The sequence below is a fragment of the Suillus plorans genome (genome assembly GCF_016647745.1).
Source record: "Suillus plorans strain S12 chromosome Unknown HD556scaffold_51, whole genome shotgun sequence".
Lineage (NCBI taxonomy): Eukaryota > Fungi > Basidiomycota > Agaricomycetes > Boletales > Suillaceae > Suillus > Suillus plorans.
The window spans coordinates 248,861-271,456 of record NW_024537435.1 but is presented as its reverse complement, the minus strand read 5'-3'; the positions used below and the strand labels follow the sequence as shown (position 1 = coordinate 271,456).

The window sequence follows — 22,596 nt, the reverse complement described above, 5'->3', positions numbered from 1 at the left end:
CAAGTGTCAAGACTTTATGAAGTTCATAGTACATAGATAACAATATAGACAAGCACCAATGCTATCGCAGACTCGATGAATGTTGAAATAAGGCTATAGCCTAACACGCGTGTCGCTCCAATCCCGGTCACACAAGTCAGACTTTCACCTGAGCTACTCAGATCGCCCTCCGATTGATCAATTATCAGGTTCTATCCTATATTCTTTGAGTGTCAGTTGCGGTTAGTGGGTCACATGCAACACACCGTTCCTGTAGCATCTCCCTGCCCATTGACGTTTTGGGAGGACTGTTTAAACGATTAAATGACACTTTCCCCCTGGTGGAAGACCCGACTTACCCAACCTGTCCCAAATGGCCTGTTCGTGGTTCTGCTTGCATCGGGCCGTGGAGTGCCAATGATAGGGGGCGCGTTTGATTGCCCCTGCGCCTGAACACCCTGGCTGTCAGTGTCTCCTGAGGGCGCATGAATATCTGCGCCACGTCGTGATGCGGTGGTAGAATTCTGGTTGAGATTGAAGATATCCTTCAATATCTCTTCCAGTTTCTCATCATCGATATCAGCAAGAGTCGGGCTGCGACACTCTTTTGCCACTGCACTATTCATTGCACACTCCCGGGCCTGATGTATAGCGAGGACAGTGAATAACCCGACCTTCTCACCCTCCTCGATCGACATCTGACCCTGCCGCGTGCAAAGGTGCTTGTATTCAGGCAAAAGCAGCGATCTATCGATCTCATACTTGTTATAGATCGCGATCTTTTCTACGGGATCCATCTTGAGATTCTGGAGCTGATCAATAGCCAGCTCCCTCATCTCAAGAAATTGCCACCTCGTAGAGAGCTCGAGTATGACGAGCCAGTTATCTGACGATTTCCTGTCCAGTCTGTACTTCCTGTAACCCAAAGTCAAGGACGATATCGGTGGAAGAACTAACTGAGAGCTTACGGACTGTACCAGACCCAGAGAAATGTCGCGAAGTCATCACTAGTCACGTCTTCGACCTGAAACGCGCTGTGATCAGATATTCCATCCTGGGGAACTTGTGCAAGTTCCCGGATGAAAACCTCAGATTCGCGTTCGAAGAAGGACTTGTGAACGCGAAAGAATGTATTTTCAACCTGTGCGCAAGTGGCGGTCAGCGCATGCGAGATACATCCAGGACATCATAGCGTACGAGAAAGGTGATGTTTCCATCTGCAAGATAGAACTCTGGATGATGCTGAACGTGCGAAACGCCGGTCTGAGAGTCAGCGGTCTCCATGATAGTATGGGCTGAGACGTTTGGTAAGCTGTGGTAAGGGGTTGGAATCTGGAAAGGCTTTCAGATGTCACCTCAGTTATATGTACGATTCTGGCGCTTCAAGCCTAAAAGAGTCCCTATTGTTCAAGAATAACACGCCCAATCACAAGCACAGTCGCGCAATCCTAGCATTTAGAAGCGTCAGTCAATCAGGTGAGATAGGAAACTGTGGGAAGCCATCGGAGATCAAGTCTCTATTGACTCGACGACGACACAGCTTCCGTTCCACATCCATGTGCATGACGCCTACAAAGGTACCCTTTTTTGATCAAAAGATAACGCACATTAGACACAGGCTGAACACGTGACCCTAGGATTTCCTAGGATGCACTGCAGTTGTAGGTCCAGCTTCCCTGAGTATCATTCCATGATTCTGTGGGTGACGTGCACCGGACTAGAGCAACTGCCTCAAAATGACGCGCTGATCGCTTGCGTCCAATTTCAGGTGAATTCGAGTCAGCAGTCTCGCATTCCAAGGCGAATATGGGTAATGTACTTACGCGGCGCAGCATTGTACAAGGCTTCCTGGTCCCATCATGACGCATGTCGTTGCATGAAATGGCACACCTAACTATCGAATAATAACAGTCCAGCGACAGCGACACCTCCACAGGTACAATGCTGATAGTGAGCCTGAAAACATGGCTAAAACGGTCAGATTTTTGTGAGGCTCGTAAAGTAAACCATTCTGAATACCATGTAGAAAAAAACTCATCGTCGTGTCTATATGATATAACATACATTCCCGAATCTCAACGATGTCCATCACGTGCTGACAACTAACTCCTTAGATCAGTGGTTGTGTGGAGAAGGCCAGTGAGAACATGTCGCAACGAGCCAATGAACACTGATTAGTGTACTGATATATCATCTTCTGCTCCAGTACCAGAGACTTGTTAGTAACACCCGGAGCCCGATCAAAGTTTGCCGAGCAATGCACGTCAGATGATCGCGCTAGTAGGTCCTACTTATCATTTGCACCTGGTACTTCGCCCGGCCACCCAAGGCCTCCCGGTTCCCATTCACACGACCAATATACTCAGAATCCTGATGCTCGAAAGCACATACGCCGAGTAGCGGATGGATGCGCAGTCAAAATAACAATAGAACATTTCGACTAGGTACCGATGACATTGCTGTGGTCGTGAGAACAATGATCCGTTGGGCACAGCAGATCGGAGCTCCAAGGAATGGCCAGTATTCGGTTTTACAGGGTATCGATGCGCCTGTCTAGACAGTGCATACATTGGACAGCCTGAGTGCAACCACGCCTGCTGCTAATTAAAGAAATAATCAACGTACAGTGAATACATACATACCTGGCTACCGTAGCACATTCCCATCTACAATCCGCGCGGCGCGTAGGTGTCAATTTCAAGAGTGCGGCAGCATTCGATCCGTTTTACCCAGCCGGAATGTTGTTCGGAGAATCCTGCCTGAACGCGTCTTTTGTTCGACATAAAGATTTACGTTGCAGGAAAACTTGTTTCCATGGATTCAGAGATATGCTTCTTGAAGCTACAACAGGCATTCAGCGCTTCAGCTTCTTCCTGAGGTAGGATTGGATTGTATGGCAGTTGTACGCTGGTTAGAGGAGCGGAGTTCAAAACCTAGCCGACGGTCCTAGCAACTTGCGTCTCGGTGAATTCCCCCTCTCGCTCACCTTCGATTAATATTTTCAAACACATACACTCCTTCACACAGCTGGTAGCTTAATTATGGGTAGGTAAGTACACTGGCTCTTATGTTTTTTTTTTCAGCTTTCCATTCTCATGAACAGCAGGTCCCAGCTGAGGCCACAGAATGAAATAGTTGTTCTTTACCAGCATAATTTGGATTTCCGAATTGTAAAGATCTTTAGCGGAATGCTGAGAACTCATATCGTGAACTATACCAGGGGCGCAACATCGTGATAATAGAACCCCAGTAACGGCAGGGTATGGTTACAATGGTCCTAATCAATTGAACATGCTCCTGCAAGTTCTACCGAAATTTGTGCCATCTAACAGCAATAACAATTCTGCCAAATCGGAGCCGTGCCCATCAGCATATACAGGGTATAGAAGCTGGCCGTCGTCCTGTAGTGTTCCCCCATCCTCAGACATCATTCGATATTCACCTCAGAAGACATATTACCTCGCACAGAAATGTGTTTCTCCTTCCTGCCGTTGTTGTTGCTTTGACAACATCTATGTCTGTCAGTGCACAAAACTGTAGCCCAATACCTTGCACTACAGATGCAGATTGCTGCCACAACATGATTTGTGATCCTGACAAAGTGAGTATGAGTGTGTGCAACCAGGATTTAACCACATGACTCGTCTGCACGCCTTAGAATGGAGGTCTGACCTGCACGTACACTCACCCCGAGCGGCACGTCGTGACAGTGAGTCATATTTCTCCTTTTGCTTTGGTACCATGGTGAACGGTGCAATACCTAGTTTGGAATTGATCAGTACTTATAAGTTGTTTTTGGACAAATTTTTGTGCTGCCCGAGTAATGTGGATGCTTGAACTTATCCTAAAATGATCCACCATACCTAGCCTTGCTCGTGGTCCACTAAACTTGAGTTCGAGAGGCTGTCGAAACGAGCAATCATTGCTGTTGATGATTAATATTGGGAGGTCGTAAGACGGAATGCATTGCACAGGCAAATATTGGATCTGTTCGTCTAAAGTTGGCTTCGAAGGCTAGCTCATGGATCTCTCTTTGTGCATGCGACAAGAATGAGCATCAACTTCTTAACTTTGTCGCTGCGCAGGGTCATTACACATTCAGAAGATTAAGCGATAAGGGAGAGGTCAGGATGAGAGATCGGTGATGAAAGAATGACACCTGTACTTGCTGGGCTTAAGCATAAAACTGTCTGATTAGACACACACCTTTATGCAAAAATGCGTCTAATCCTCGATATTAAGCATCACCGCCAAGATAACTGTACTACAGCGTGATAGCGTTTGAGCTTCAAGCATCACCATACAGACCGCGCTGACATCAGGCCTTGCACTACCTAATCTTGCCCAATCTTGCCCGGATCTTGAGCAGTGTTCTGGATCTGTGTTCCTGATCTTGTCAGTGTCCTACTCTTCTCATACATCAAACAGAAGCCATCAAAACAGGTTAATATTAATATGTAAGCATCAATATCCTATGGGGCGACAGGCGACAGTAACTGCAGGAGAACCGATACTACACTCCACAGGGCTAGGAATCGGTCTCGCATAGCCCTCCGCATCGCAGCCTGGCGTCTGGCATATCCGTGCATACCCTCCTGTTCTGCTGCGGTCAAGCCAGTCCTGCGAACGGCCTGCTCCTCCCACCACGCTGCATGCCAGGAAAGAAATTCTGCAACTCGGCGCATCTCCTCTTGCAGGAGCTCGACCTCTTTGGCCCATCGGCTGGCGCGTGCTCTCAACTTGCACCATTCTATACGCAAAGCTGTGGATGATCAAGGCCAAATCCTCGTCCGTAAAATGACAGTACTTACCTTCAGACAGGATGGACTCGTTATCGTCACCTATTGCACCTACTCCACGGGCTTTCCAAATCCAAGATAAGGTGCGATTTCCTTCGGATTGGCCGCTATCTCCCTCCGACATCCCTCGAATATCAGTGGGCTGCAGCTCTGGTAGCTCCGCCTCCCAACTTGGATTGTCTAGAACCCCTGCCAGCACCTTGAGGGCCTTCCATGCTCGCCGGTACCGGTCTGCTGCCGTCGTCACAGTAAGCTCGACTTTCTTGAGTACAGCAGATGCCCTCATGTTGGCCCGCTGGCCACGAATATTGGCGTCCTTGAATTTGTAAAGATGCGATCGAAGGCGGAGTTGTCGACGAAGGTCGTCCAAAGATTCGTAGGCCTGCGCATGTCGCAGTTCCCACTCGTAGACATAAAGTCACTGGTCACATGGCAACTCGGTGGTGCGCTTGAGCTCAGATGGAAGCCAAAGGTTGGTTTCATGCACTTTCTCCTCTCGTGCTATTTCTGTGCTCATAGTTTCAGATGTACGGAGGCGGCTGACCATGGGCATATAGAGCAATTGAACCTGGCACCAATGCTCTACCTTCTGTAGTAGGGCATTGGAGCGCTCTTGCAGTTTTGCCAGCTGTAGATCAGTTGCATGGGCACCTAGGGTGTTTTGATCTTTCCATAGACGATATCTGCAGGTCTCTGTCAGCCATTGAAATAAACATTTCCGTAATACTCACTGTTGGTCCTCAAGGTCCATCCCGGACGATATAAGTATGCTCGGTGATATATCCGCGTGCAATGAACTATCGAGACCCTTCTCAAGGTCTCCAGCTTCCTGCTGGGAAAGCTTCAAGCGCACTGCAGCTTGCATCATGGCTGTAAATGATACTAAGTTTGTGATCGCAGTCTACAGGTTGTATGACTCACTGATAGTCGTGGTCTTGAAAGGATTTGGGTTCGAATGATCGGCCTCCCACTGTTCAATAGCGTCTTTCCACTGGGTTATCTCACGCGGTCGTTCGTCCACGAGGGCATTGTGGAACTCGTTAAAGTCATATTGATGTTGGTCACGCTCGGGAATGGCGATCTTTATTTTGTTCAGTAAACTAATACCTGTCCAAAAGTATTAGATTTGGGTATAGCGCAATAACACATCACACTTACCAAAATTTGTTACTTTCTTCCAGTTGTAATCACCAAAATGATCATCGAGTGTGTCCCGGCGTGATCCAGGACCCATCTCTCGTGTACTTGTGGCAACCAGGTTGATATTAGCCCAACCTCGCTCTGGAGCCTCACTGTCAGTGCGCCCCATTCCTTTGATGAGGTTGTGTGAAAAAGACGTCTGGCAGGCAGCAATGTGGGCGGGTAGGTGAAACTTGGGGATGAGGAATGTGACTTTCTTTCCGTCGCGACCGAACCGTAAGTGTGACGAATATTTCGATAACCTGTCCCAAAGATTCTTGCTCCACTGACAGGCGATATCGTATGAGATATTCAGAGTCACAATGTCTTCGGAATGCTGCATTGTGGAGAAAAACAAATAATCCATGTTTATGTACCTAATGATTTGGGTGATTAGCTATACAATCGCCCACTTTGTATCACTGAGACCTACTTTTCACCTTTTTGAAGGTCGCCAACTGCACATGGCCGCTTGAAATTGTGACGAGAGCAGTCAACAGTACCTGCTCCCGTTGCGGCCAGTCCCCGAGAATTCTTTGTTTCTGCCAGGTTCACTGCGTTGTGGCTGGTACAGGTACTTTTCTAAGACATTGCGTGAGTAGTTGTCAAGGCAAACATGTACATAAATGGACCTCCTGCGGTAGTCTCCCCACCTCCTGCAGGAACCCCTTGAAAGCTGTTTCCTCTACAAAATATCCCCATCCTCTACTTAAACCAGGGTCGACAGTCTCCGATGACACGTTCTTCTGCACCAAGCGGAAATTTGCATCGATAGCGAGAAATTGAGCAAAGAGCCATCTAGTGATTGTCCTAAGCAACCAATCTGAGAAAAGAACATGAATACATACTGTTTCTCAGCCGGCGCTGTTTCCCAGCCATCTAGCAAATTCTTGCCTGGCTGAGGACATGCATGACAAAGCACTGCACATGCTCCGGGTTTTGTTGCGTTGACTCCAGCGGGATCGTGGCCTCAACCAGATCGTTCAAGCATTTTGAGGTTTCTCCACTGTTTAATCATCCGTAAGAGACTTTCATAGCGATCCTACAGAAAGATCGTAAGTTGAAAATCAACGAGTACTAGAGGAGTTCTAAACAATTATACCTTGGGTGGATTGATGCCTAGATTATGAGTGAGGCGCGCAAGTGTTTGCCAAAACTCGAACATAGATGCCTTTGACTCAAAGGTTAATATGTGGAAGTGTTCCAAAAGGCGGAAGGTCGCAGCTGATTTGGGGTCAGTGCAGGTTGCAGGATACCAGCGTGTGCGAAGAAGTTGGGTTACATGACCCTCTGCAGTCTCGCACGAACAGAAATCCAGTGCGATTTCATGGACACCGTTCACATGGAGAACCACAAAGTCATCATTGTAGGCCCGAGATCCGTTGAAACACTGTTCACTGACCGGTGTCTTAATAACCGAGGGTCTTATATAAAGCGTGTAAGAATGTAATGACACCACAATTACACTTGGATAAGACTTCTTGCCAGTCCTCGATTAACACGGTCTACGACTTTTCTTCTTTCGTGGTAGATAACGTGTGAGTTCTTGGGAGGCTCGCTAAACCAATCAGGTGATCAACTTAGCCGGAGCTTTTTATGTGTACCTCCAATTGTTTTGTCTAGGATTTGCTACCTAGATTCAGAACTGTGGTCTGAAGTACAAATAGCTTTGCCTAGATTGCACGTTCTAGGCACTGAAATGAACTGGGTAGATTTGACCAAGGCACGAGTTGATCAAATAGGCACGAATAGGAGTAGAGACAAAGGGGTCTCTGTAATATCACGTTGACCAAAGACTGGTTGGTCGAATAGGCACAAATAGCACTGGTGAGACAATGGTCTCAAGAATAATCACGTTGACCAAGGCACGAGTTGGTCAATTAAACAGTAAAACAGGAGAGACAACGGTCTCTAAAATCACATGGACCAAAGACTGGTTGGTCAAATAAACAGTAACGTAAGCTTCTTATCGTAAGAAACTTGTATTCTCAAGGGATACGTTTCCCTGCACTTGTTCTGCTACAAGTGGGAGATCTTAACAAGTGAGATGTCTTGTTCAACTGAGGGGGTTTCTCTGAGAAGAAAATTTCCTAGAAGAGGGATCTCTATTTTTTTGGGGGGAGAATGGGCTCTCCTTATATACATTTTGTGTGGGAAAGTAATGTAGGTTCGCAAACAATAAAATAAAGAGAGAACCAATCAGAATATTGGGTGAAACCCAATAAAAGTATAAAATACAAATAAAAGATGGAGCAATGACATCAGAGATGACATCATAGTGGAGCTAGAATATTCTAGAGCCTATGACATCATTATGACTTCATACATTACATCATAATTTCCAACAGAATAGTCTAGAACTTTCTGTGGAGCTATATGACATCATTATGACATCATACTCAGAAATAATATTTTCTGGAGTATCTGGTAGGTCATAGCATCCTAAATAAAAGAAAATAAAAGAACAATGCTAGAGAAAACAAGATAGAAACAATGATACAAATACAATATGCAAGACACGGGCTTTTTAGATAGGTTTTTGTTAGGCTTTGAGCTTTTCTCAATGGTTTTCTCTGGCCAAAGTGAATAAGCCAAAGGTAAGGCAATACCTTGACCTTCATTTTACTTCACATATGACTTTTTCTTCTTCTTCCATATAAAACTTGAAATATAGGACCGAGGTTTGATACCAAGGTATGGGGTGACTAGTCTGAGGACTGTGCTAACAGACATAATCTTTTGAGGGTTATTCCTAGTAGTAGTTATGTCCATGCATGATTCCCGTATCATGCAGGACACCGGATGTCCGAGCTGCACCCGAAGCCCGAGACTCTTGAGCGTGATATTCTCAAAGAAATGGCCATTCCAGCACTGAAAAGGATATTAGTACATGTGAACCAGGTAGCAACCAGACACGCCACCTTGATCCTATGCAATGGATTTTCATGGTGCCGTTGCACAGTGCATTCTTTACAGTATAGCTCGGTCCCAAGGCAATCCTCACAGCGATACATGGGTTCACTAGTGCAGTCACGATGTCCCATGCACGTGTCCCTAGTCGCAAAGTCACCGCGTCCCTCCAGCCTAATCAACTCAAGGAGGTATTGTTCGTGTTTCTCCACCCATAGACTCATTCCGTGATCCTGCTTAAATTCAATCAAGTGCAAAATAACAAGAGAAAAAACATACACCGAGTGGCCGCAGACACTTTTTGGCCCCTAGAGTGGAATCTTCCAGGTAGGCTTCATATGCGGCATCGACAGCATCAAAGTTTCCGGTTTCTGGTTGGTCTACATCACAGGGAGGTGGAAGGAAACCGGAGTCATTGGCAGCGACATCAAAACTCAGTGATGTGTGTAGGTGTGAGTTTGTGGATTCAGCCATGGGGAAAAATTCTGTTTCTGTAGCGATCTGGCCAGGAGCTGTTCAAGTAAAGCATAGATGTTTGTGGTAGAGTCCACGGTCATTTGATGTCTCCTCCACAGAACGACTTGTAGATGTTGTTACGACTAGGATTGGTCGAGCTATCAAAGTCCGAATGGACAATCGGCGATGAGCCTGATAGACGAAGGTCTTCTCTTGAATAAGAGGATCAAAGATCTAGGCTAAGACGAGTGTCGCTGACTCTCTTAGAATCGTGGTTCAGACAGCAAGGTTGGAGACCTTGCTGAAGGAATGTTCCAGGTAAAACCCAGTAGATTAAAGTAAGGAATACAATCATGCATACTACAGACTATATAGGCAATGTTCAAGCGGAGCTTGTAAATGTGCTATCAAGATAAGAGAGATAAGAGATAAGAGAGATAGGGCGGACGGCCCGCTTGGATAAGGGAAAGGTACGGACAGCCCGTTTAGTACGTAACAGAAGAAAGAAATGATAGGAGCAAATGTTATCATAACAGATGTAGATTTCCGTTGCTCTTGCTGAGCTTTTTCAGCCTGAAGTCTGGTATTAAGGACGTAGAAGGCCTGCCTGTACTTATCCGTCTCACGGTGCCGTTTTCCGACCATGATGAGCAACCGCAGGTAGTAGTAAAACCATTCCCTGTAAAAATCGTTACAGGCATGCCATGTGTGAACTTTACCTAAGGCCTCATGCATCATTTACCGACGTGCAAAGTAAAAATATATCTGACGCATCTGCTGTATATTGATATGCAATAAAATCTACATCAACCGGTAACTTACTGTGTGAAGGCCACTCAAACACGAAGACGCTTCTGGTACATCAATTCGCCCATCGAGTGAGCAACACACAGCTGCGAAACTCCCTCCACGTCGAAGAAAAACTCGAAATCCTCCAAGTATGCAAGGGAGGTACTGAGGTAACGAGTGACCGTGTCAGCAGCACAAAACTCATCTGAGACACCACAAAAAGTAAGGATTTGATCTTGAACAGTGATCGAGCGGTTGAGTAAGCCTCGGACCATGGCTACCATATTGGTGACAATGGTTTTGTCACCATTATCGGCCCGGTCTTCTGTATATGTGATGCTGTTGACAAATTGAAGTAAGACGCCCTCAGCAAATGCACAGGGTTCAGTAATCAAAGACAACATTTCGTCTTTGATCACTTTGAGCGTGAGCAGGCATGCTGTAAGATCCGATCTGTGTGATGTTAATTTCATGTTATTTTCATTTTCATTTTCTATTTATAAAACAACGTACAGTGGGTCATTCTCCTCAATGTTGCTGGAATTGCCTGTCTCCAGCTCATCACCACCTTCATCCGAGTCGTATCCATGCAGAGCTCTTGCAATGGCTTTCTCGAGCTCCGATAGCAGCCCCGTGTTCTTTCAACACAAAACTCCCTTCGCCGGCTTAGGATTCTGTCTCTGTTTCTTCAATCGGTCGACCAGTCAGGAACCACCAGAGACAATTAATAAAAGCGGTACTTACTTTGTGTAATGGCGTCTGCGGTTTTCACGACTTGCTTGCAGTTTTGCTTGAAGTGTTTTATCAATAAGAGGACGCGGCATGAATTTTGGTTGCAGAGGTGTAATGGTGTGATGGTGGTTGGTTGAAAAGCTTGAAAAGAAGCATGGCACGAAAGCGTGGAATCTCAGTAGTATTTCGCAAGAATAAAACTAAGGACCGCAATGATTCATGAATGAGTAGTAATGAGATAAAAATTCAGCTGCAAGCTTTCAAAACTTTCTGCCACACAAGACCGTTATACTTGAGAAGACCGAAGTAAGTCTCTACACTATTGTCCATCAAAGACAAGGCTTCCTCCCATGTATCATAATCCAACTCAACCGCATCCACGGCAGCTGCAGCGCCTGAGCAAAGAGAGTCTGAACAGGCCCCATCTGTATTCAAGCTATGAGAAAGCACTTCGCGAGCTTTGCAAAGAAGTTGTTGGGCGCCTGACACCATTCCCTTGCAGGATGGTCTTGTAGCCGGCCAGCCCAGATTGTCCGCATCTTGAATGAGTGTGAAACTGCATGACTCGAGCACAGCGTATTGAGAAGGTCTGGGACAGTAACCTAGGTCAAGCCATATGTTATCGAGCTGCTGCAAAAGTTGTTGTGTGACCTGGCCGATTGCATGATATGTAAGTGTCATTGGGGGAAGTCTAATATATAAGCCACGTACTACTGTAGCTCCAACGTGTTTATGCCAACGAGTTCGGGACTTTGAGCGTTCATCAAGCTTGTGCCTAGGACAAACAAGTGTTTTGAGAATTAGTAGATGTGCAGAATGATACAAATGACACTGACCTTTCATAACATCTTCGTTTGGATAGCAACCAAGCCTCGTGGCATTGTGCTTTGCTCTTGTACTTGGCTGGCATGAAGAAGTGTCGCTAATAATCTGTTGATGCAAATGAATGAACGTTGAACTTGGTTAAAAGTCGAAGCTTCACGTGAGGTCACTCACCGTAACAGTTGGACTTAAATGGGACACTCGCTGTACCAGCACTTCGTGACAAATGAATGCGGGCAAGATCACATCTTTTTGAGCTTTCTGCAGTTATCGTGATGATGTAAATATCATTTTATAAATTATATACAATGACGTAGTAAAAGGAGATAGGGCAGGACCGAGTTTAGGAGTCAGAACGTTGTTTATAGGGATCACCACTGCGTGAGAGCTAGCTCTTTTCCCTCGTAAGATTCAGAGGGTCTCAAAGTTTCCTTTCAGTGGACGAAGTTCCGAATCACTTGACAATGCGGATGAAAAGAGATTAATACTCAATGTCACATGAAGTACCTCAGATCGGCAGCCACAACCTACACTAGCGAAAGAAAGCGGTGTAGAGACTCGTGCCTCGCATTGTGTGATATGGCACTTTCCACTAGGGAGTACACAGCACGACTTGCAGCATCACTCTGTATGCTACCTGCAGCTATTCCTATATGAGGCGCAGCTTTCCCGCACAATGCGCGCCATGCGCGCACCATTCCCACGCTTTACGATGTATACACGCGCGCGCTTTCCCGCGCTTGAGCGCCCTATAGCGCCAGCCATCCAGAAGCATCCATCCACTGTCCACCAAGCTCTCTAGTGCGTATATTCCCATTTCTCTTATTTACATATCGTTCCACCTCTATTTTTACCATGGACCCTTACTTACATATATCTTTACATACCTACTCGGTAGCGCTTTGGCTCCGCATGACAGCGCTTAGGCGCCATATAAGCGCCAGCAGTACATACTATTAGGGACTTTTACTTCCCACTTGAGTTTCCACTTTACTAGACTTTACCTCTCACTTTATTTACCACCTACCACCTATCAGAATATAGTAGAAATCTACTCTTTGGCACTAAGCAAACTCACTCTTACTCTCTATCGTCTTCCGCATACACACGCGCACTTTCCCGTGCTTCGCGCAGCACGCGCGCGTGTTCCCGCGCCTTGCGCGCACCTGCACTTTCTCGCGCTTCGCTTCAGTGCACACTACCAGATCCTTGCTGCACTCGCTTCCCCTTTAGGGTCGAATGCACTTGTCTTCTCAAGAATAGCAGACTAGGCAACGCGCGACCTCACAACATTATAGATACAGTTTGGAGCATTCATTTGTTCCTCTCAGTATTGTTGTTTCTACACCGGAAGACGACACGGGTTCGCCAGGAATCAACGCGAATTGCACAGGCAAACAAGATAGGTGAGAGCATGAAGAGACCTAGAATGGGTGTAGAGGGAAGCGCGCCGCTCATGAAGTACGTGAATTTTGAATCAACGCAGGGCATTCATTGAGTCTCATCATAGGAAACGCAAAGCTTGAGTCGAACCCTGCCCACCGAGTATCGTAAGATTGATTGCATTAGCTAGTATGCAATATACCGTTCCTTGAGATGCACTTGCTATGTATATACTAGCAAGATACAATATAAATTTTTGGCAACACATGCGCTTAATACTTCATGAAATTTTTTGCACCCACTGAGACTTAATTGAAAATAATGGATAGCAAACAGTACATTAATATACAATGCATAGCAAGCATTCGTGTAAGAAAACCATCGAGGATCATCAATCATCTTTGAGTCTGGACATAATGTACGAGGCAGCAGTTGGGAGGGGGTACCTTATTGAGCGACCTCTTGATAAATCTCAAAGTGTTTGGATACACTACAGTGCACATGCGCAGCAAGCTCGAAATGCGCGCGAGTGAAAGTCATTGAGATATCATCCACACCACGCGAACAGACAGACCTACCCTATCAAAAACTACGGTGACGGATCGATAAGGGGGACCATATCTAAGACACAGTGGGAGGCGAGCGATAGTTGGAACCAACAACAAAAAAATTCGGCAGTTGCATATACGGATTCATGATATTGCAGGTAGTACAAAGTGTTATAGAATAGAGGATATGTGAGGCGGGCAATCTGTAGCATCAAGGACGCGTGCTGGGATGCTTTGAGAGAAACGCAGACATTCTGAATATGAAGGTCATCAATAAAATAAGGACACGAGAGAAAACGAGAAGGCACACACAATTTCTGCAGGGATGTTTTAAGAGAAACGCAGACATTCTGATATGAAGGTCGTCAATAAAATGAGGACACGAGAAAAAACGAAAAGGCGTACACAATTTCTGCTGGGATGTTTTGAGCGAAACGCAGACATTCTGAATATGAAGGTCGTCAATAAAATAAGGACATGAGAGAAAACGAAAAGGCGTACACAATGTCTTCGGTGGAGAGACGACGCAGACTATCACAACTATGGATCACCACTAGCTAACCACGCATTCATTAACTGTACAGTTTTACCAAAAGGGTTCCCATGCATCGGCGTATAGGTGCCTGAACGTTTAGATTTGACAAGAGTAAGGGAAGCTATTATTGGAACACATCGGGGGGAGAGAAGCTGCAAAGGGACAACAGAAGCTGCAAAGGGGAAGGAAGAAGCTGCAAAGGGGAAGGAAGAAGCTGCAAAGGGGAAGGAAGAAGCTGCAAAGGGCAGGGAGAAGCCGCAAAGGGGGAAAGGGTCGTTTTAGCCTACCAAAAAAGGGATTTTATGCATGACGAGAAGTTTTAAGCATCATCGCAGACACGAGAAGCTTGAAGCATAAAGCAGGCATGTGTGAAGAAGCCTTTAAGCATCAATATACAAACATCAGGGAACTAGACAGTTTAAGCATAAAGGTCTGTGTCTAATCAGACACTTTTATGCTTAAATCTGACACTATAGCCTGAGAATGAGAGAATTGTTGATGCCTGCCGGCGGGTTGTGATACAATTGGTCGTAATCATCTGAACACGTTCCAGGCTGCAGGTTCAACCAAAATCTCTGCCATCTGACAGCAATAACAATTCTGCCAAATCAATCAGAATTACGTCCATAAGTATATGCATGATATAAAAGCTGGTGATCGTCCTATAGTGTTCACCCATCCTCAGAGATATTATTCGAAATTTCTCTCAAAAGATTCTATATTACCTCGCACAGAAAATGTGTTCCTCCTTCCTCGCCGTTGTTGTTGCCTTGTCAGCATCCATGTCTGTCAGTGCATGTAGTCCATTACCAATAGTTTGCAACACAACTGCATATTGCTATATGGGCTATCGTTGTGAACCAGATGTGAGTATGAGCAAGTCGCTGTTAAACCAGACTCAACCACACAACTCACCTGCACACCTCAGGATACTCATAGAGGAATACCCGTCTGCACGCTGATTAGTAATTGAGCTGGCAGCCTGAGCGGCACATTGTGACAGTGAGTTGCATTTCTGCTTTCGCTTTGGTATCATGGTCGATGGTACAATACCTAGTTCGGAGTCGACCAGTGCAGTTGTTTTTGGACAAATTTTCGTACTGCTCGGGCAATGTGGATGTTTAAACTTTTCTGAAAATGATAGACCGTGGCTAGTCTTGCTCGTGGTCCTCTAAACTTGGGCTCTGTCGTCTAACGTTGATCTCGAAGGCCAGCTTATGGATCTCTGCATGTGATGGAGCCAACGAGATGTCACTTCGTTGCCGATCGTGATTTGTGACAGACATCTGGTATGTAGCCAAGGCCCAAGGTGATACTGGGGCACACGTTATGATGAAAGTGAAAACGGGGGCGACAAAGATGAAGATAAAGAATAACACTGCCTGTGCGGTACTTTACATCGAAGAGTAGCATTGGGAGCTCGACAGTGATTCTCTTCATCGAGCGAGTATTGGATGAGGTGCAAGGGGCATGGACACGGTTGGCGGGGAAGAGCAACTTGGAAGAGCATTGGGACCTTGATAGTAGTTTTGTCATGTTGTTCCCTGTCTCCAAGGGAGTACAGGGTCGTCTGGGTATGCCATGGATTAACTTGATATCATCGTGATTGTCAGATGGAGACTGAAACTTTAGAGGGAGCTGCAGTGGCAGGTGATCATGACGAGTACCAAGGATTTTGACCAAGCGCATCGAGGTTGTGCCACGTACTACTAGAAAAGAATGAGTATCAATTTCCTCATCATTGTCTCTGCTCAGCGCCTGCAGGGTCATAACGAACTGCAGGTTCACACTCATCACTATCCGAAACCTTTCCTGCTGACTCTCTATCTCTCTTCCACTGACAAATCGAAATATCAGTCGATGCATTCATGATATTGTGATTGGCACAAAAGCAAGCAAGACTCCATATGCATCTGGAATGAGCCTTGGTGATGCACTCTGACGTTGAGTTCCATGCTGAATGTTCTGGTGTTTGCTTTTTCCATGACGTGGTCTGAGTATTGTGGTTGACGAAGTAGGAGCGACTGATGAGTGAAATGTAACATTTCGCATTCAGCAACAATCAGTTTTACGGGAATATCTATGTTTAATGATGAGTTCTTCACGCCTGGTGATATTTTCTTCATTCTACCTTTGTGAGCATGTTGTCTTGATATCTGTTTCACCATCTAGCAGCATAAACTGTTGCCACCTAGGAGGGTGCACTTCATCCGGCCTGCTTCCTGTTGAGTAAGTTAGTAGGTATTGTAACATGATGATTTGCACACCTTCCCAACGTGCGTTCTGGCGGTGCTATCACTACTGTGCACCATACGGTGGCAGATCCTTCGCACTAGAGTCTAGTTTGAAGACGTGCAACGAACGCCGGCAAATATAACAGTGCTTCTCGCCTTACATCTCTTTATTTTGCTGAGATGCTTGACTCGGCCTCGTCGCACATCAAAACGGTCATGCTGATCGAGAGAGTCTGCCTGCTAAGGCGCAAAATCAATAATCGAAGAAGATGAGAGATGATAAAGAGATCCAATAGACGGTCGGCCGTGCAACCAACAAGGTAATAAGCGTGGGCAACAAAGTGTTCGGCATCTGCCGCAGCAGAGAACCATCCCTTAACCTCATCGTGATCCACAGTACTTTGTCACTCTCAAGAAGAAATAACAAGGCGTGCAAGAGGGGAGATACCAGGTGAGTTCATTTGTATCCTCTGCATGGTAAATACCGCATGGCCGAACCTCATGGTAGCGCCTGGAAGTTGCAGTCATCGGGGCCGTCACCCGTGGCCCGGTGCTCGAGCTACCGATTTCACTTGAATTCAGTTGCTGCAGCTTCACCCAAACGTCCTTTAGTCAGAAAAGGACTGATGGCATATGTGCGCCTTTCCCCATTTGTGGATTGAGGCTGGTTGAGGTTACTAGGCAAAGCGTGTCACTCATTCGCGTATGCGAAGTCTTTCCGCGTAGATACATGTCAGTTACCCAGTAGCTGCGGCTCTGATGATTAAAGCTTCAATCTCCGCTTTCCTTACTTCTCATCAAGTTGTCTCTTGCACTAGTTTCAACACAACATTGCAGTACCGTCACTCCAGTATTCAAATTCTGACCCATTAATAATTTATGTTTTATTCCTCTCTACCCATTTGTGTAACTCTGACCCTGCCTGCAATGCACCCATTTCAGTCATGGTTGTCTCGCTCTCTGAGCAGACAGGTCGCAAATCTGTAGTGCTGCCGTGGTCCGGTTCGGTCCGGTTCAGAGGGTCTTAGATGAGAACCAAGAACCAGACCATCGGTTCGGTTCTGCAAAATGTCCGAACCCAGAACCGGACCATAGAGAACCGTTCTCTATGGTCCGGTTCGGTTTTTTTGGGGTTCGAACCCGAACCGAACCAAAAAAACAAAAAACTGTAAGAGCACGCTGTAGAAACAACAATACTGAGTGGGGCTATACGAAGATGGCTCCAAACTGATATATTTTTGTTGTGGTCTTTGCACTGCCTAGTCTGCTATACTTGAGACGACAAGTGCGTTCGACCCAGGGGTCTGCGGTCTGGGAATAGTCTTGGGGGTAAGTGAGTGATGTGGAGTCAATAGTCCGAGCGCGGGAAACAATGTCCGAAGGTATAATTACGATGTCCGATGCAAAAGCGTCGGGTCCGATGTTTTCGGGGTTTCGGGGTTTCGGGTTCTGGTTCGGGATGTCGGAAACTGATAGTAACGCTATAGCGAGCGTCGGAAGAGCGAGCGGTGTGCGCGATAATAACAATGACTGATAAGGATAATGAAAGAGCGATGATATTCGCAATATCAACTAAGAACTACGAAATATCGGGTTTGACCACTAAGCGTCGGGGAACTGCTCCCCTCTACTTGGATAATGAATAATGCTCGAGGTCAGTCCAATATATATGTAAGTATGTAGAAATGCGGAACCCGTAGGCGAAAGTAGCGGCGGAGTATTTCGGATCCGAAGTACATGTAAATAAACATGAGGCGCTGCGGACTATGGGAAAACATGTAATAGCACTGGCTACGACGTGAGCAATGTGCAAAATAATGAACTACACACCTAGTGGGGCTAGCAAGACAGGACGGGACACGGATAGGACAAGTGCGCGGGAAAACATCGGGTCCGATGCGGCCTAAACGTCGGGTTGGCGGGTTAGCGTCGGATAACATCAGGAAGTGATTAGCATGTGACGGGTATTTGACGTGTACTGTAAAATAGCTCGATACGAGCCCAGCGCCAGCTCGTGTCCTACAACGCAAAAAACATTGACATAGTACTAAGTAGTCTACATGTTGAGTAACTAATCTAATAACATGGTTGCTCCCCCAATTACCATGCACGAGAGGTATCAGGAGAGCAATTGCGATAACGAGGGGTTGACACAACCAGAAATAGGATAGCGGCAGTGAAGGATGGCGATCATGAGCATGGGTCGAAGATGGTGGCGAGCGTGGGTACCATATACAAACAATGAATTTATGAGACACCGAAACAATAAAACACCATGACACACCTTTGCAGCTGAGAGAACCCCCCATCTAGAGTCGAGTCTACATGCGCTGCGTGTGCTCTCCTTTTCTCTCTCCTCTCCTCTTTCCCTCCTCCTCTCGTCCTTTATTCATCTTCAGCATCTTGGTGTCGTCCGCGAGCGTTCGCGCCACACCAGCACTTGCTGGTGTGTGTTGGGTGTTTGCGCATGGTGCTGGTGGCATTGGATGCGCTAAGCGGGAGGATGCTGAAGGTAGCGAGAGGGCGCTGAACTTGTCAACTTGATGGTGGGAGGGCTCCAGAGGTAGCGAGAGGGTGCCAAAGGAAGTGAGAGGGTACTGGAAGTTGGGCTGGCACGAGAGGTGAACCATGGCTCAAGCTTGAATGAGGACCGACACACTCACAGACTGCGAACGGTGGGCAACGACTTGGATCAGCATGGCTCGAGCTTGAATGAGGACCGACACACTCACAGACTGCAAACGGTGGGCAACGACTTAGATCAGCATGGCTCGAGCTCAAACAAGGATCGACACACTCACAGACTGCGAATGGTGGGAAACAACTTGGATCAGCATGGCTCGAGCTCGAACGAGGATAGAATTAGTACTCACGATCAAGGTCACATCATTCATGGTGAAGAGAGCATTGAATGTGAAAAACTGGCTGAAAGCAGCCCATTTGCAGTGTCGCCTGAGCCGAAGGATATTGGGAACTGCATCGAAGGCGGGAGATTGAAAAGAGACTGAAGGTGCTTGTTTGGAAGCATGCGCTGAGCGAAGTCAAAGCGAAGTCGAAGTCGATAACGGTTCGGAATGGTTCGGCCTTGCCGAACCAGAACGGGACCGTTTGGGAAGACCTAGAACCGAGAACCGTTTTCCGGTCCGGTTCTGGCTGATGTGAGAACCGTGGACCGAACCGCGGAGAACCGGACCAAAAGTCCGGTTCGAACCATGGTTCTGGACCGAACCGCGGCAGCACTACAAATCTGTATAACTTATAAGCTTTGCCACATGACTCATAAAAAGGCCGATGGTCACGGTGAGGTGGAGTCAGGGTGGGGTTGGCATTGATGTTGGCGTCTTCTCACTTTCTACCCATCTATACTGCATTTCCATCCCCTGATATCTTACAATGAGTTCTCTCAATGGTTGGCACAAAGGTGAACGTACCATTCAAGAGAAACTCGAATTCCACGGAGCTGTATCTCAGTCTTGGACTCAAATCAAAGGAGAACTTCCTGAGCAACACCGAAATTTCTACTCCACATGTCTCCCATTTATTCCTATCACTACTCTTGATTCTATGGGTCGTCCTTGGTCTTCAATACTTGCAGGTCCAGATGGAGAGATTGGGTGGGCTTCCAGCGAGACGTACGATCAATTGACTATGCGAGCGAAGGTCTGGGATGGTGATCCGCTGAAGGCGAATGCGGACTATCATGCTGATACTGCAGATGCATCTAAGAGGAAGATGCTAATAGCTGGTATTGGTGTACAGTTCTCAACTAGGCGCAGGAACAAGTTCGCAGGTTCGGTCAAGACTATTGAAAATCAAGGGGGTTTAGTAGATATCTGCACGTCTGTTAACGAAGCTATTGGGTACTTCCAAATTCTTTTGAACTTGCTTGAGTTGATGATATGTTGACTGTCCGCAGAAATTGCCCGAAATACATCACGATCCGCAATCTTGTTCCATTTCCACACACGACACCTCGAGTCACCTATCAAGAAATTAACCTTCCCCCGACTGGCCGCCTTTCTTCAGATCTCATCGCATTCATTCATTCATCCGACACCGTATTTCTAGGTTCATCATACTGGGCCTCTGAAAGAGACGCACCGAGGTTTCCATCTCACCTCGGCATGAATCATCGCGGGGGGAAGCCTGGGTTTGTTCGTGTACGCAACGATGGGCGTACTCTCGTTTTGCCAGATTACTCAGGTAAACACTGTTGTATCTGCATACTCAAATCGATCATGAATCCCCTATCAATATTCAGGCAATCGATTGATGACATCCCTCGGAAATATAGAAGCCACACCTCTTGCTTCTTTGACATTCCCATCATTCATCAACGGATCACTCTTATATGTTACCGGAATTGCCCATAACCTTGTTGGCGCTCCCGCTCAAGCAATTATGCCTTCGCAGAATGTCCTCACCACGATTGAAATAACAGGTTATATTTTTATCGAGGACGCATTGCCTGTCCGTCAACGTGAAGGGACAGAGCCGCAGAGAAGTCCGTATGCCCCCCCTGTGAAGCTGCTCAAAGAAGAACAAGCTTCTTCGACATACTTCAGCACCGAAGACACCATACACGCGACGCTTTCCCGCATCGAGCTTCATTCTTCCGATCTCGCCACATTCACGTTTGAATCTCCTCACAAACTTGATATTATCCCAGGCCAAGCTGCCATCCTTAATTTCACCTCGTTCCTCGGTGCGTTGCCATACAAGCACATGGCACCCGAGAATCCAAATTTAGTGAATGACGATCGTATAAGGACATGGACTATTTCATGGTGCAGCTCATGGACTTTGGTTGCGGATGGGGTGGGCACGACATTCTCCTTGACAATGCGCCTGAAGCCTGGTGGTGCTGTTACTGGGGCACTATTCAACATTGCCAACAAACTCTCAGCGGTCCGCCCTGAGTTGCTTGAGGACTCACGTCCGCTTGGACTGAACGTTACACTGGTCGGAATAGCAGGTGGCTTCGTCCTCGAGCCCACAGACCCTCACGAAGACACTGAAATTGCGGTTTCACGCGAGGAAGAACAAATGTCTGTCCAAAAAAATGCTCCAAGGAAACTCCTTTGGATAGCCGGCGGGATTGGAATAACACCTTTCCTCGCTATGCTCTCTGGAATTTCCTTATACTCCACCGAATATGAAATCACCCTTTTATTGTCGACGCGCGAACCAGATGTGATGCTCTCTCTTCTTTCTCATGCCATCGAAGTCGCTGCCCACGAAGTCAAACTAGTCGTTCATGTCTTCTCGTCCACTAATCAATTCAAGAACTCCTTACCTTCTTCGGCATCGCTTCATCGTCATTATGGACGGATCACTTCCTCGTTTATCTCTGACTTCAAAGCTGAATGTGTGTATGTTTGCGGCCCAGAAATATTCGAGCGAGAGGTCACCCAGGGTGTAGTTGGGAAGGTGAGAAGGGAGGGGTTTGCTTACTGACGTATGTCAAAGTTGGGCGCGGTGTCTTTTGACTTTCATTCAAATTGTAGGGAAGTTCTCCGAGGTCATAAACGCACGCCCATAGACACGTTTAGTCTGCACGACCACTTTACTCGGTCCTCGGCCACACATCAGAGGCTGAGGCAAGTTTTTGTACACGGTCGTGTTCAAGTGATAACGCTTGTGCCGTATCTGATCCGCTGGCGAGGTTGGCAAAGATGGCAAAAACAAGGTGGTGACTGAAAGTACGTAAAGACTTGGTGATAATACCTTTTGCCTGGATAACGTAAGCGATGTCAATGACAGTGTTCCACTAAACTGGTGTTGTTTTTCATGGTCCTCCGAGTCTTCGAAAGTTCGATTGACAACCGGTGATTTCCAAGACTATTTAGAGAATAATACTGGAATTAAATTCGGCGGCGGCATCAATGCTTTTGGACGTGCATCGGTAAGGTGGAGCGCTGAAAAGTTTGCTGTTCGGCAGGGCATGGGCCCCGGCCCCTGATGTTTTCCCCATTCATCAGGCCTTCAGGCCTGGGTAGTGAGCCACTCATCCCCACATCGAGCAGGCAACCAGAAATTGCCTTACAAGGAAAAATAATAAAAAGTGTTGAGACGCAATCGAGTCCTCGTCTTACTCTTTTACCTTCCCCGCTAACCGAGTGGCTCATCCCTTATGCTCAGACTATCGCACACGATTGCTTTACGCTTTTTGCCTTTAAAGGCAGAAACGCGTGCTGCAGAAAAACAATCGTATTCGAAATCCACAGTAC

General features: G+C 46.6%; 5 protein-coding genes across 5 annotated transcripts; 2 read left to right on the top strand and 3 right to left on the bottom strand.

Moving 5' to 3' along the window:
• Window positions 1-299: 299 nt before the first annotated feature.
• Window positions 300-1,263, bottom strand: HD556DRAFT_1242601 (uncharacterized protein; the record flags this gene model as incomplete). Its single annotated transcript, XM_041298294.1, has 3 exons — window positions 300-894; window positions 948-1,120; window positions 1,177-1,263. The coding sequence occupies 3 exons, from the start codon at window positions 1,261-1,263 to the stop codon at window positions 300-302; spliced, it is 855 nt and encodes a 284-aa protein (XP_041157323.1).
• Window positions 1,264-4,451: 3,188 nt separating this feature from the next.
• On the bottom strand, window positions 4,452-7,122 carry HD556DRAFT_1310740 (uncharacterized protein; the record flags this gene model as incomplete). Its single annotated transcript, XM_041300449.1, has 10 exons — window positions 4,452-4,741; window positions 4,791-5,160; window positions 5,323-5,461; window positions 5,510-5,648; window positions 5,700-5,885; window positions 5,937-6,334; window positions 6,391-6,539; window positions 6,611-6,755; window positions 6,806-6,855; window positions 7,060-7,122. 10 exons carry the CDS (start codon window positions 7,120-7,122, stop codon window positions 4,452-4,454), a joined length of 1,929 nt encoding a protein of 642 aa, XP_041157322.1.
• A 1,457-nt stretch (window positions 7,123-8,579) lies between these two features.
• HD556DRAFT_1490861 (uncharacterized protein) lies at window positions 8,580-11,754 on the bottom strand (the record flags this gene model as incomplete). The annotated part of the gene is made up of 10 exons (XM_041308791.1): window positions 8,580-8,828; window positions 8,879-9,100; window positions 9,147-9,379; window positions 9,950-10,002; window positions 10,215-10,565; window positions 10,626-10,680; window positions 10,857-10,902; window positions 11,124-11,495; window positions 11,556-11,619; window positions 11,681-11,754. 10 exons carry the CDS (start codon window positions 11,752-11,754, stop codon window positions 8,580-8,582), a joined length of 1,719 nt encoding a protein of 572 aa, XP_041157321.1.
• Window positions 11,755-18,304: 6,550 nt separating this feature from the next.
• Window positions 18,305-18,975, top strand: HD556DRAFT_1392846 (uncharacterized protein). Its single transcript, XM_041303599.1, has 2 exons — window positions 18,305-18,442; window positions 18,651-18,975. The coding sequence occupies exon 2, from the start codon at window positions 18,692-18,694 to the stop codon at window positions 18,908-18,910; it is 219 nt and encodes a 72-aa protein (XP_041157320.1). The 5' UTR covers window positions 18,305-18,442; window positions 18,651-18,691; the 3' UTR covers window positions 18,911-18,975.
• Window positions 18,976-19,759: 784 nt separating this feature from the next.
• On the top strand, window positions 19,760-21,823 carry HD556DRAFT_1242487 (uncharacterized protein; the record flags this gene model as incomplete). Its single annotated transcript, XM_041298285.1, has 3 exons — window positions 19,760-20,226; window positions 20,283-20,569; window positions 20,628-21,823. The coding sequence occupies 3 exons, from the start codon at window positions 19,760-19,762 to the stop codon at window positions 21,821-21,823; spliced, it is 1,950 nt and encodes a 649-aa protein (XP_041157319.1).
• Between the last annotated feature and the right edge of the window lie 773 nt (window positions 21,824-22,596).